Genomic DNA, 15545 nt, shown 5'->3' with positions numbered 1-15545 from the left:
TAAAAAAATTAAACAATATGAGAATGTGAGAAGATTAGGGCACACAACTTTGCAATGCAATGCAACACTATTTTGCGTTGAAGTTATTTTTTTGTTTGTAAGTTTTGCGTTTAAGTTTTATTTTTATTTTGGCTTAATTGCACTTTTGGCCCCCTATGTTTTAAGAAGCTGTGATTTTGGATCCCTAACTAATTAAAATACAAAACAGCCCCCTATATATTGGATCTTTGGCAGTTTTGGCCACCTAACTGATTAAAATACAAAATAGCCCCCTATGTATTGAATCTTTGGCAGTTTTGGCCCCCTAAACCAATTTTGACTCGGTCAACGCTGACGTATAGCACTTCAAAGCCGCCACGTGTGCATTGTTTTAATTAAAAATAAATCAAAAAAACCACGTATAAATTAAAGAATTAAATAAATGAAAAAAATCAACAAATAATTAAAAAAAATAAAAAAGAAAGAAAAAGAAAGAAAAAGAATGAAGGAAATTGTGTTCCAAAATCTGATCATAGCTCTTCTTCCTCTCATCTCTCTCTAAAACACTGATTCAAGAACTTGCTCCACTGACAGAAGCATTGAAAAAGTGGAAAAAGGATGACTAGCTCAATGCAAGCACGATAATGAAATAATGTTCTATTGAACGAAATGAATGTTTCGTTTTTATCAAAAGAAAAAAGAGCATATCACATGCACTTTGACATATATAAATGGCGCAAAACAAGGCAGTTATATTGGTTGCATGTTGCTTATACATAACTTGAATAAGAATTACATATCCATTGTTCCCTAACAATCCAATAGCCTGATATATTTATTATATAAATTCTTTTTTTCCTCCCTTACTCTATCGTTTCCTATATGTATATTTATTATAAACTGCTCAGTTATTTGTTAATTTGCAGTTATAAATGCAATATTATCAGCGTCAACATGAATAATGCAAGAATATCTGAATAATCTTTAATAGTATGAATATCTATTCTTGAATCAATTTTTGAATCAGTTAAAAAATGTTCTAAAACTCCTCATCCGAGACACAATAACTCCTACATGTTACCTTGAATGCATGAATAAGAACTCCCTGTATTATCAATTTGATGATCTCCCAAAAAAAATCAGAACAATCACATACTGTTTGCATTATTAAAAGTATAATGATAGTTTATATTTATATTTCCTCATCAACTCTATTCCTGAATGCTACAACTAGTTTACCCGTGTTTGAAAAATTAGAATGCCACTTTACTTCCTCGTGTTTCTGGTAACAATTCAAAAACGAGAGAGATTCAATCAGAACAAATCTACGGTGGTGATAAAGCTTCAAGATTTTGGAACAAAGTGTTTTGGAGAGAGAAAATCAGTGTTTTAGAGAGAGATGAGAGGAAGAAGATGGAGAATCAGTTTTTGGAACATGATTTCCTTCATTTTTTTTCTTTCTTTTTTATTTTTTTTAATTATTTGTTGTTTTTTTTAATTTATTTAATTCTTTAATTCATATGGTTTTTTTTTAATTTTTTAATCAAAACAATGCACACGTGACTGCTTTAAAGTGTCACGTCAGCATTGACCGAGTCAAAATTGGTCTAGGGGGTCAAAACTGCCAAAAATCCAATACATAGGGGGCTCTTTTGTATTTTAATTAGTTATGGGGCCAATACTGTCAAACATCCAATATATAGGGAGCTGTTTTGTATTTTAATTAGTTTAGGGACCAAAATCACAACTTCTTGAAACACCGAGGGCAAAGTGCAATTAAGCCAAAATAAAAATAAAACTTAAACGCAAAACTCACAAACAAAAAAATAACTTCAACGCAAACAAAACAGTGTTGCATTGCATTGCATTGCAAAGTTGTGTACCCTAATCTTACCCAAGTGCGTTGCGGCTGCGTGTCTAAACAAAAGCTATACTCATACACCCTCATTCATACCCTCGCTCACATTCTCTCTTTTCTACCCTCTCTCGGCGGAGCCTCTTCATCTCGCCGGCGACCGAAACTAGATTCAATCACTCTCACCAAAATGACGGAAGATCGGAAAGCGCCGAAGCTTCCCGTTGAAGGAAAGCGCAACGTGCTCATCACAAGCGCGTTGCCCTACGTCAACAACGTCCCTCATCTCGGCAACATCATTGGATGTAATTGCTTTTTCTCTTTCACTTGCACATTGAATTTGTTAATCTATTTCTTCGATTCAATTATTATTTCGTTAATTTCTGTGCTCGTTGTTTAGAAATTCACGTGTATTTGTTTGATTATGCGATCAGGTGTGTTGAGTGCTGATGTGTTTGCTCGATACTGTCGTCTTAGGGGTTACAATGCGATTTACATCTGTGGTACCGATGAGTATGGGACTGCAACGGAGACTAAAGCATTGGAAGAGAATTGTTCTCCCAAAGAGATTTGTGACAAGTATTCATTCATTCATTTTATCTAATTTTTGAAGTTATCGTGTTTATTTTGTTATGTTTATCGGCTCAATGCATTGGCAATGTAACAATATTGTTTCACTAGACCCTAACTTTAACCGGTCAAAAGGCTCCAATTGTTGCAAGCCTATATTTCATGATGTGTATGTTTTTATGTTGGCATGAATTGATGTGGACTAGAGTTGTTAAGGGTCCAATTAGTTTCTATTTTCATTTCTGAAATTTGTATTAGTTTTAGACCCTGTTTGGAATGACTTATTTGAGTTTATTTACTGACTAGAGTTTTGTGAGACTGTTTAGGAGAACTTATGAAAATAGCTTATGTCATTTTTTCATAAGTTTTTTTAGCTTATTTTCACCAGTTCTCAAAGACAGCTTATGAAAACAGTTTATAGCATACACAAAAAACAACTTAACATTATTTTATCTTCCGCTTTACAAATAACTTATCAAGCTTGCTTATACATAAGTTATTTATCATGATAAGTGCTTATTTTATAAGCTGCAAAGAAACTGTCGTTCCAAACAGGGCCTTACTTTTACTTGTCAATAAGGAGAAAAGAGACCGTCAAAGTTAACAATTGTCTTATATTTCTGAAAACAAGGAAAATGTCGAAAGAACTATTCTCTCTATGTTCCAAAAATGCATCATCTATAGTTGGTATTTTATCTTTATTACAGCGATTCAAAAGTCTCATTTTCTTATTAGCAAGTTAAAATGCATCATCTATAGTTAGTATCTTATTAGCAAGTTAACAATTGTCCTATATTTCTGAAAACAATGAAAATGTCGAAAGAACTATTCTCTCTATTTTCCAAAAATGCATCATCTATGGTTAGTATTTTATCTTCTCTTTATCACAGCGATTCACTTTAGAAGTCTCTCATTTTCTTTTTAGCAATTTAAAATGAAAGCATATTATAAAAAATGAAAGTCTAAAATGTTTTTCACAAAGTAAGCAGCTCCTAATATGAGATATTTCCATTTCTTGTAGTTCGGTGTTTTTTTGACCCAAGGATATTATTACACCTGTTTGGCACTGGGTCGTTCCTTGAGCAGAATTTGTTTGATGATATTTTCTATGTCTGTGTTTATAGATACCATGCTATTCACAAGGAAGTCTACGATTGGTTCAATATAAGCTTTGATGAATTTGGACGTACTTCTTCCCCTGAGCAAACTGAAGTGTGCCAAGCAATTTTCAAAAAAGTACACGAAAATAATTGGCTCTCTGAGGACACATTACAGCAGGTGTTCACTTGTCTTTTGTTTATCTTGATGAAGTGTATTTAAATATTTTATCGGTTATTGTGCTCTCCAAGTTAATTGAAAATTTCAGTTGTTTCATGCATGAAGTTTTTTGGAAAGGTCTTTATGCTTTGCTTAAACGTGTATAAAATTTCAGCTTTACTGCGATACATGCAAAAGGTTCTTAGCCGATCGACTTGTGGAGGGTACCTGCCCAATTCCAGGGTGTGAGTATGATTCTGCCAGAGGGGATCAGTGTGAGAACTGTGGCAACCTTCTAAATCCGACAGAATTGAAGATTCCCAAGTGCAAGGTAGTAAACTCCCCTTCCCTAAATTCTGGCTTTATTACTTAACTAACTGCATCATTCAAATCCCTGGAAGCATTTGTGTGCCGTATGTGTAATTTTTTTGGATGAACTTAGGCTATGTTTGGAAGTTATGAGGGTAGGGAGGGATCAAAGGACTTTGGAGGAGAGGGGAGAAGGTCCTAATTTGGAGGAGGGCTTTAGAGGTGTTTTAAAAATCTCCAAACTCATCCACTCATTTTTAAAAAGTTCTGATATATTTTTGGGGCAGGCTCACCAAAAATCTCCAAGGGGATAGGTCTATATATTTTTGGAAATTAAAAAAATTGGAAAAATACTCATATAAAAATTCAATCACACTTCAATCATTTTAGAAACATTATAGTTTGCTTAATTTTAAAAAGAAAAATAAGCTCTCCCTTACCCTCCAAAACCCCCCTTCCCACCTATTAGTTGCTTTGAATTTCATTGTACTATCTGTTCCTTGATGTTTTGTTTTCCCTTTTCATTGGGCTTTCAGTTTCATTGTACTCTCTTCCCACATATTACTTTTGTTGAAATTTTTAGTTGCTTTGAGTTTCATGTTACTCTTTACTACTTATATTTTTTATTATTTTAAAGGATAAATTTTATTTGAAACATGCAAATTTAAATAAAAACCAATAATTAATTCAATATTATTCTAGCAAAAATTTATATCAAATTTATAGTAAAATATACGGAATATATATGATTTGATATTGATATTATATAAATTTATAAATTATTAGTTTTTAAAATTGCGTATACTCAACAAAAGTAAATTTAAACTTCATTTATTTCTCCATTCTTTGATCGTTCAATTCTCTATCACTTATTATATATATATTCTTGATTGCACTTTCAATGTCTATACTTTTTTTTATTAGCTATTAATTATTTAATAATATTATTTACAATACTTGAAAGTTCGTTTAAATTCTTATATTTATTTACAATATTTTTTTTTATTGAAATCACATTTATGTTCTTATATTTATCTTCACTTTTTTTTTTTAGGGTTAAATATGTTTTTGGTCCCTATAAATATATCAACTTTTCGTTTTAGTCCCTCTAAAATTTTTCTTCAATTTTTAGTCCCTATAAAATTTTCAATCTTCACTTTTGGTCTCTCCTTTAAAGTAAACTCATATGTAGAATTCATATTATTTAATAAAACTTTCCAGAAAAATTCAAAATATTATAAGAATCACTCCAAAAAAAATTCAAATTTTTTTAACGAAACATGAATTTAATATGAATTTTTATATTTTTTACGGTTAAAAATTCATATTTAATTTGTGTTTTGTTAAAAAATTCTAATTTTCTAAAGGAAATTTTTTTAGAATATTTTACACATTTCTGCATAATTTCATCAAAAAATACAAAAATTAAATTAAAATTAGGGACCAAAATTAGTGATTGAAAATTTTATAGGGACTAAATATTGAAGGAAAATTTTAGAGGGACTAAAACGAAAAGTTGACATATTTATAGGGATCAAAAACATATTTAACCCTTTTTTTTATTTCTTATTGTTGAGTATTTTCGTCTTAAAGTTTATGACATTATGAAGCTAAAACATGCAATTAAGTAAATTGTATCGATGAGTGGTTTATGCTTTATATTTGCAGTTGATATTGATTTTTATGATACCAAAATTAAAGAATAACAATTGCAACTTGGCATCTTCGTGAGCTTAGCTCAATTGGTAGGGATATTGCATATTATATGCAGGGGCCGGGGTTCGAACCCCGGGCACTCCACTTCTCCACAATTTAATTGTTTGAGCTCTAGCCACTAAACTACTTGACAAAAAAAAAAACAATTGCAACTTGGCAACTTGGAAAAGTTACATAATATTGGTGGAGAAAAAAAGATATACAAAGGATATTTCCTTCAAACAAATATCAAAATTACAATGATACCTTACCTAGTACCTAAAATGAAATACCCAAATACAATTGGAAATCTGCAAACTAAATTTAAACAACAATCATAAACCTTTTTTTTTTTTGCAGCAACAATACTACCTGTTACGTTGTTTAAACAAAATAAAGAAGTTGGTTGCAATTAGACACGTTTCACAATGAAATAATAATTATTCCTTTATTTTTTATTTACTAAGATCAACGAAACACATGAAAACTAAAACAAATTCGATGTTCGTCCATTTCTCATGCTTTATAGCACAAGTCAAAAATAATTTATAGCACAAAAAAGTTAATACACAACACAATTACTAATGGAACAATTGATACACAATTCATAACATATTTAAAAAATAATGCAAAACTTAATTACTAAAATGCCCTTACTTTATATATATTTAATTAATTCATTTACTTTATATATATTTAATTAATTCATTTACTTTATATATAAGATAAGAAGATGAAGATTTAATCAAATTTTGTGAAGTAGACATGTTTGTTTACTTTTCATATTCTAGTACAATTCTATAGTTGTTTGGAAGTCTACAGAGGTTTTAAGGCGACATGTTTTGGCATATGTAACAGGTTTGTCGAAATAGTCCTCGTATTTGTGATACGGACCACTTATTTCTTGAGCTCCCTCTTTTGGAAGATAAGTTGCAAAAATACATCAATGAGATGTCTGTGGTGGGATCATGGAGTCAGAATGCTATTCAAACAACAAATTCATGGTTCAAAATGGGATTAAAAAAACGTTGCATTACCAGAGATCTGAAGTGGGGGGTTCCTGTTCCACATGAAAAATACAGTGACAAGGTAAGTTTTCCCTTTGGGTCTTTCAAAATGTCGGTTGTTTTTCATTCACTAATTTTAAACTACATTCTTTAAATTGGAAGGTGTTCTATGTTTGGTTTGATGCTCCGATTGGATATATATCAATCACGGCAGGCTACACACGTGATTGGGAGAAATGGTGGAAAAACCCTGAGAATGTGGAGTTGTTTCAGTTTATGGGAAAGGACAATGTGCCATTCCATACTGTAAGTCATTATCTTATTTGATTTTCTTTTATGTTCTCTAATGTTGTTTGTGATTGCACATATCAATATCTGATTTGCTATCATTTACTTCATTGAACAGTGATTCTCTGGCTGCGTTAAAAAATTCTGATGTTGTTTTCAGTTTGTTTTTTGAAACAATTTTATGACCCAGTTCTGTACTTGGTTATCAGTCAGACACCAAAATTGCATCCATTAGCAGATTTTATGTTGCTGTTGTATTTCGGAGGTTAAAACCCCATTTTCTTACTTTTTTTACATAAATATTTTGATAATTGCGTCGTTGTTGCATCATGGAGGTTAAAGTTAAAATCACATTTTGCAACCATTTTCTGACTTTTCCTGCTCAATTTATTTATATTTTTGTCATTTCACTGACATATTTGGCTTCAGAAAGTTCAAAACCTCCATTCATTTATATCATAATTCATGTTTAAAACAAGTTTCTGTTCATCTTGTACACCATCATGAGCTCAAGTCCAATGATTGTACGCAGTACTTCCAGTCGTTTGTAGTGTTTTCCACCATTACCGATCAGCGGTTTCCAGTTATTCAATATCGTCCATGCACTTTATTTCTAATATGCTAATAACCTCTCCGTTCACTCCCCTATATTGCAGCATGCAACTCTTATTTCATTACCACAATCATTCTACTCTGTCAAATTGCTGTCAAAGGATGTGTGATTACTGTTCAACTATGTTTTGTATTGTTTTCTATTATATTGGGTTCTGCCACTATACCAGCCAGTTTCTTAGCATGCTACCTTCCTCAGCCACTGTTGCATTTTATTTCATTACCACAATCATTCTACTCTGTCAAATTGCTGTCACCAATTGTGAAGTTATCATGCTGTTTATTTCGCTGCAGCCTTTGTTAATGTTTAGAGTTCAATATTGGATAGTGGAATGGCCTTAATTAATAGTTATATGTGGGGGTCAAACCTCACTTTACAACCCGGTTTTGTAGGGTTAAGTTATGCCAACTGAAATTTTAGAATGATATCAAAGAGTTGTGTAAGTCCATTGTGGGTTCAAAACTTGTGATAACAAATTTGACATGATCTCCACCTAAACAGCCAAATATTTTGATTCCTAAAAAATATTGAACTCTCTGTTATAAATGTTCAACAACGCTGGCATTATACTCCGTGCTTCATCTTTTAGAATTTCGGTTGGGTCTTTTTCTTTTGACATCAAACAATTAATTTATAAATAATAGGTGAAGACAAGTACAGGGGGTACTAAATCAACACAAAATAAACTTTTAAGGTGAGAGATAGCCCTTAATTATATCACATTTTCAGGCTATATCACACTCAATGTGGGATTCTTAATATTTCAATTGTGTCAAATTGAAACCGTTGAAGTTTATTTACTTGGGAAGCTTTTCCTGCTTGTCACGTTGTTAAATGTCTGTATTAGCTGTTTTGAGCAGCTTAGATATAATTATTTCCCCTGGAAAAAAGCTTTCCCAAATAGGTGTTCATCCTGATCAACAGGTGTTCATCCTATGCCCTGGCTTCTAAGTACTGAGTTTGTGACACCTTTTGCATTGCCATTATGTAATGGATCTCTTCAGTGTTGGGAATCTTGGTGTAGCAGCTATTTGCTCGGTGAAGTTTTATTAAAACAAAAGCAACTAGAACTAGCTTTAGATTCTCAATAAAGTGGATTGTGTTTTATGGTTGTCAAGTAATTAGTTCTTTGGAAAATGATGGAATTTATTCTTCAGGTAATGTTTCCATCTACTCTACTTGGAACCGGTCAAAATTGGACTTTAATGAAGACTATCAGTGTCACCGAATACCTGAATTATGAAGCAGGTTAGTAATACATTTGACAGTGGTTTATATGTGAACGAAAAGGTTTGAAATCTGTAATGTGTGAAATGCTTAAAGGTTTGCTTTTATAACAAAAATCTCCATCTTGTTTTCACCTTTTTCATGTTTTCAAAGACTTGCATAAGAGACAGTTAAAACAACTTTTTTTATCCGCACTAATTTCTATAGAAATATTGGAAAATGGGACAAAGTGAAAACAATGCGGCTGTTTTGTAATAGAAAATGACAACAGTTGTTTTCAGAAATCAAAAGTGCCCAACATTCAATAAATGGTAATGTTTGTCATTTGACAATTTCAATGTAACAAAATGTTACTTAAATGATTTCTAGGGAAGTTTTCGAAGAGTAAAGGCATCGGGGTATTTGGTAATGATGCAAAAGATACTAATATTCCGGTTGAAGTATGGAGATATTACTTGCTAACAAATAGGCCTGAGGTAATTCTATTTTGAACATATTAACACTGATTTAAATTTGTCTTGAAGCATTAAAATGTTATATTTTCTCTCCCTCTATTGAGTACATTGAATGTGATATGCATTTGTAGGTATCAGATACACTTTTTACATGGTCTGACTTGCAAGCAAAATTAAATACTGAGCTTCTGAATAACTTGGGAAACTTTGTCAACCGAGTTTTGAGTTTTATTGCCAAACCTGCAGGTTGGTTTAGCTCTTTGGTAATTTTTCTCTTGAAATATCTGCTGATTAGTTGCTAGTTGCTACAAATGATTAGGAATTACATACATGAGGACTGTGAGTATCTTGGACCAATTGATTAACAATTGTCCTGTATGGGAAGTCAGAAGATTTATATCTCTTCCTTTCTTCATTATTACCTCTATTTATTGAAGTTTCTTTTATTGCTGCTTCTTGTCATTCTATTTACATACTAACTTTGTCTTGTAAAGGTCAAGGATATGATTCCATTATTCCCACTGTTCCTGATGATGTAAGTGGCGACTCCCATGATCCAACCAAAAAATTTGCCAACAAAGTTGCTGCATATATGGAGCAATACATAGAGTCAATGGAGAAGGTAGCTAATCCCTATTTTGAAATAGCATGGCACTGTAGGACATGTTTGACTGTTTTTTTTCTTCTTAAAATTGAAATCTGTTTTATTAAACAAAATTTGAAAATTTGCTTTCATAACAAAACAGAAAAAAAAAAATCTGGTAATGTTGGTTTAAAAACAGACAGAACATTATGCTCTAATCTGGTCCATGTAGCCGATGCAATTGTTGAGATAAAAAAAAGGTTGTGGTAAATTTGTTGAGATAAAAAAAAGGTTGTGGTAAATTTGTTGAGATAATGTTTTAGAAAGTGGAGCGTTCTTGCTGATGATGGTGGTGGTGGCATGGCAGCAGAGGGTCCTAGATGACAGTGATAGTGGAGGGTGTCAAACGGCAAGGGTGAAAGATGCCGAGCAATGGCAGCAGCGGAGGTTATTAGGCTGCAACTGTGATATAGGGTCTTATTTTTCAGCAGCAATGGTGAAAGTGGCGGATTGCCATAACAATGGTGGGAGGGACTGGCTTCCACAGGTTGAGGTTGTCCGCAAGGACAATGGAGCGTATCAGGTGTGGAGGGTGGCAGTGAATAGTGTCAGGTGGAGGTGGCGGCTTCCGTGTGGAAGTGAGTGGCAACAAACATTAAAAAATGAGAAAGAAAAAAAAACTAACAACACTAGGCTGGTCATATTTTTTGTTCAAAAAGATAGAAAACAACGATAAGTTGTCTGCTTGAATAAGTTTTTTTATAACAAAATTTGTATAAACTGCAATTAAACAAGCATGTAATCACCAGAATGCACTTGTTTACTTTGAATATGTGTATTACTACAGTCTGATAGTATTTCTTTTTGCAAAACTGTAAAGGTTAAACTAAAGCAAGGATTGAAAATTGCAATGAGCATATCTGGTGAGGGGAATGCATATTTGCAGGTAACTTTGGAATTGCTACATTCCATATTTGCGGATGTTAAATGGCGGTGTAACTTGCTTCTTAACTTGTGCAATAAACTTTGTAGGAAACTGAGTTTTGGCGTCTTTACAAGCAAAACCTATCTCTCTGCTCCCTTGTTATGAAAACTGCTGCCGGGATTGTGTATCTTCTTGCTTGTTTGTTGGAACCTTTTATGCCATCTTTCAGTCTTGAGGTAATATAACTTCCATACATATTTGTATTCCTGTTTTGTTAGTATTTTGATTACTTATTCTGTTAAGATATAGAAAATGGAGGCTTTTGTTACGAGTTGAGGAGTTGGTCAGGGAAGTTGTTAGTTAATGAGGGGAGGTTTTGGAGTTAGAGACGGTATCATTGAGTATTTTGTAAATTCAGTGAATAGAGTAGTGACTTTATTCTACAAGGGGAACCCTTGGAGGAGAGTTTTCTCTCCTATTCTTTCTTATTTTCTCAATAAAATTGTTCTTTCTTATGACTTCAATTCTTGATTCCTATTATATTCCAAGACTTTGATCTTCTCTGTTTTCTGGCACGAAGGTATTCAAGCAACTAAATTTGTCTGTGGACACACATCTTTCACTTTCTGATGATAAAGGAGACGTTGATAGAGTAAAAAGACCCTGGGATCTCCTAAGTGCTGGTCATAAAATTGGAACACCAAAGCCATTGTTCAGGGAGCTGGTATGTGACAATCTTTGAAAATTAATAAAGGGATTGAAGTTGTGTTTTTGCTTTTGAGTCATTGATGTATTCAAAATCCTATACCAGAAAGATGAAGAAGTAGAAATCTTCAGGAAGAAGTTTGAAGGAAGTCAAGCTGACAGGGTTGTTCGTGCAGAGGCCGAAGCTGCTGAAAATGTTGCTGAGCAATTGAAGAAAACTAAAGTTTCAGGTGTTTATTGCATCCATTTCTAATCTGAGTTTATGTTTTAAAACGTCAACTAAGACAGATGATAAGGTATTATCATTATATTTTCACGAAAACATGAATATCTTGATGAAAAAAGGGAAAAAGGTATTTTTTTTTTTAACGGCCTTCTTTTGCTTCCTTAAGAATATAGTAGCTGCCTTTAATAATATCTCTCACCTCAAAGAATGTGACAACTGGCTATATTCCACAATAAGCTAAGCTATATTCCACAATAAGCTAAATGACACAAACGGTTGGACCTTTTATAATTCCAGTACTCCACTTTAACCGCAATGCATTGCATGTTTAGATATTATATTTTCTAATGTCTTCTATAATTGTTATTAATATAGTAACCAACATAGGCATTTCTCGTTTGTTATTGGTTAAAAGCTGATTGCTTAGTCTTGAAGAATTTATTTATCTTCCGAAGTTCTGAGATATCAAATCCTGGACGGTTGTTGGTATTATGTCATTGTTTTTCTTTTTTATTTCCTAAATTGAACTTTACTTGAAAAAGAAACTGTTTATAATAAGGTCTTTTTGTTAATGTAAAATGTAGAAGTTATTGCACTCTTCGTTATCTGTGTATGTTGGTAGCAAGCGTAACAGCTTTAGGCTTGATTGGTATCTATTAATTTAAATGAGAGTGGTTGGACCCTTGTTTAGACTCAAGTAAGTTCTATCAACAGATAAATGAACTTTCAAGGTTGCTTATATTGATTAGGGCTGTTGTTTGCAACAGATGGAACTGAGAAGAAAAAAACAGCAGCAAAAGCATCATCAAGTGGAACCAAAAACAAGGCTGCTGCTGAACCAGAAATTACCATCACAAGGCTTGATATTCGAGTTGGTCTCATAAAGAAGGCTGAAAAGCATCCTGATGCAGATTCACTGTATGTTGAAGAGATTGATGTTGGTGAAGAACAGACAAGAACCGTTGTCAGTGGACTTGTCAAGTATATTCCACTTGATGAAATGCAGGTTTGTGTTTGGTTCTGATGTCTACATGCTATTTTAAATTACTAGCTGTGATGCTAATGCTTTATCTGTTGATTAATCAATACTAATTACTTTTTTCAGAATCGAAAGGTCTGTGTTCTTTGCAACCTAAAACCAGCAACCATGAGGGGCATCAAATCCCAAGCAATGGTTCTTGCTGCTTCCAATGCTGATCACACCAAGGTAAGGAAGAACACAATTCATTTTCCCTTACAACTGGGGGGTTGGATCGCGCTTGTTAGCATTTTAAATTACACCATGGTACTACTGTAGTAGTATGCCGAATGTTATGATTGTAAAGATGTAGTATGACCGCATGTGGTAGTTGTTTAAGATTTAAAGGTGAAGTGTGTTTGCTTGTGGTAGTTGTTTAAGATTTAAAGGTGAAGTGTGTTTGCTTTGTGGTTAGTGTTGACTGAAAGACAATAAAGATCTCTAATAGTGATAGTAAAATTTTCTTCATAGTTTTTAACATTCCTTGTTCATCTAACAGACGTTAAATAATAATCACTGAACTTCCCCTTCCCGGTTGATTACAAGTAGTTTCCCAGTTACAGTTAAGCTCCATATAGGTTAGTGGGGCCCAGAATTAGGTTGCCATTTATTTGTGTAACTTGTCCAAAAATAGTGTTGATAATATATCTCCCAGATTTTCCCCTAGCTTCTGAATGTGGATAATGAGATGAGATGCTTACTACGAGTGCATGTTTATTGCAATATATTGGCAGTGCGTGCGCCGGGCGCAGATGTGTGGTCATATCCATCACCTGCTGCTATATCTATATTTGATTTTGTTAAGTTATTGTTTGGAGTGCTTCCTCTCACCGAAGTATGTAAGAAGAGTATTATGAGTACTAATCCTTTCTATTGCTGTGCACCCTTTAGGTTGAGTTGGTTGAACCGCCCAGTTCCGCTCTTGTTGGAGAAAGAATCACATTCCCGGGGTATGAAGGCAATCCAGATGAACTCTTGAATCCAAAGAAGAAAGTTTGGGAGACATTGCAAGTCGATCTGCACACGAATGAGAAGCTAGAGGCATGCTACAAAGACATTCCATTGACCACATCAGCTGGCATTTGCACGGTTCCATCGATAGGCAATGGGACCATACGGTAGGCAAACATCAAATATCAGTGTTCAGAGAGATGGATAGAGAGATGCAATTTTAAAAGGAATAGAAAGCATATTTTAGCCCTTACAATCTGACTATCAGATTTGTCAGTTTTTCATGTTGCCATTATTGTAGAATTTACATACATTGTGCAATTTGACTTACCTTTTGCTCCCCATTTTAATCGCGTATTTTAGATGAGCTGGTGCCAAGTGCCAACTTGTTACCATCTTGATTAAATTTTAATTTGAACTTCGGATTTTTCTTTATAATCTAACCTATATTATCTTATTGACCGTTGATACCTGTGTTGTTGGGGTTCCGTTTAAGTTGAAAAAGCCAATTCATTTCAATACTAGACTAGAAGCCAATTCATTTTACTATTGCGGAACTTGTAAAAATACTAAAATATTCTTTTAATCATTCAAGTTGAAAAAACTAAAATTTACTAAGTAGTGAAATATCGAACCTTTGAAAGAAGAAACTTTTGGATTTAATTGTTTTTAGAGTTTTCAAATGTTCGGGATTTGCCTTTGAAACTTTTAAATATTTGGAATAATTGTTTTACAAAACTTTCAAATTGTCTTATATCAAGGGTTGTCGGCTTTCAATTAGTTTACAAAACTCCCTACTTTTAAATAGGAAAATGTTTAAAAGTTTCGCAAAACATTACGATAGACAGATGCAACTGTAGCTGACCTTTGCATATATATTTCCACGAGTAAATAGGCAATTACCCCCCGAAATTGTAAGTTTCGTCAATTACTCCTCTGAAATTAACGAAACTTCAATTACCCCCTTGAAATTTCACAACGTTAATCAATTTACCCCATCCGTTAAATTTTTATGTTAGTGAGCATGACGTTTTGCAAATACCCCCCTGAAGTTTTGCACTTATGTGCAAGATGCCCCCTAAACTTAAAAATTTATATTATTTTTTCTTAAAAACAAACAATTAATAGTTAAATATTAAAACTAACTATTAATTTTAGAATTTGGGAAAACTACATGCATATATACATCAAAATAGGCTTCAAAATGGAAAAAAATATGTATTTTTTAAAGTGACAATAATGGGATGATTTGTGGATTAATTTGAAAGGTAAAGAAATATATGTCTAAGTGTTTGACATTTCTCAATAAGTGTTCCTCTATACATACCGATCACATATTTCATTTGCTGATGATTTGTGTCTTTTTTACATGAATATTACTTAATATGTTATATATGATATGTCGGTCTGATAGCATTGTGGTGTGAGCTAGATTGTATACGATGAATGATTGTCCCTGCCTGAAGCACAAACAAGAAGTTAGAATGAAGTTTTTTATAAAGTGTGTAAACAAGAACAAATCATATGAAAATATTGGGGGTTGTGTAGTTTAAATGGTTTGAGCAAATTGTTGAAGGAGTTGGAGGAGTTAAAGGACTAAATGGTGAAGGAGAATATATAAATTTAAAACTAATTATTAATTTGTCTATAAACCCCTAAAAATAATAATTTGTCTATTAGAAATAACCATTATTGTCACTTTAAAAATACACATTTTTCCCTATTTTGATGTATATATGCATGTAGTTTTTCCAAACTCTAAAATTAATAGTTAGCTTTAATATTTAATCGTTAATTGTTTGTCTTTAAGAAAAAAATAATATAAATTTTTAAGTTTGGGGACATTTTGCACATAAGTGCAAAACTTCAGGGGGGGTATTTG

At 32.9% G+C, this 15545-nt stretch overlaps 1 protein-coding gene across 1 annotated transcript; it reads left to right on the top strand.

The window, feature by feature from the left end:
• Positions 1-1840: 1840 nt before the first annotated feature.
• LOC11441226 (probable methionine--tRNA ligase) lies at positions 1841-14097 on the top strand. The gene is made up of 17 exons (XM_003607360.4): positions 1841-2139; positions 2269-2413; positions 3529-3682; positions 3837-3992; positions 6524-6754; positions 6835-6978; positions 8731-8821; positions 9170-9276; positions 9387-9501; positions 9750-9877; positions 10719-10784; positions 10871-10999; positions 11344-11487; positions 11575-11698; positions 12462-12700; positions 12800-12901; positions 13604-14097. Exons 1-17 carry the CDS (start codon positions 2025-2027, stop codon positions 13832-13834), a joined length of 2421 nt encoding a protein of 806 aa, XP_003607408.1. The 5' UTR covers positions 1841-2024; the 3' UTR covers positions 13835-14097.
• The last annotated feature ends 1448 nt before the right edge of the window (positions 14098-15545 follow it).

The sequence above is a fragment of the Medicago truncatula genome, chromosome 4, assembly GCF_003473485.1.
Source record: "Medicago truncatula cultivar Jemalong A17 chromosome 4, MtrunA17r5.0-ANR, whole genome shotgun sequence".
NCBI classification, from domain to species: domain Eukaryota; kingdom Viridiplantae; phylum Streptophyta; class Magnoliopsida; order Fabales; family Fabaceae; genus Medicago; species Medicago truncatula.
The sequence above is the reverse complement of the archived record's forward strand: the minus strand, read 5'-3'. Positions and strand labels throughout refer to the sequence as shown.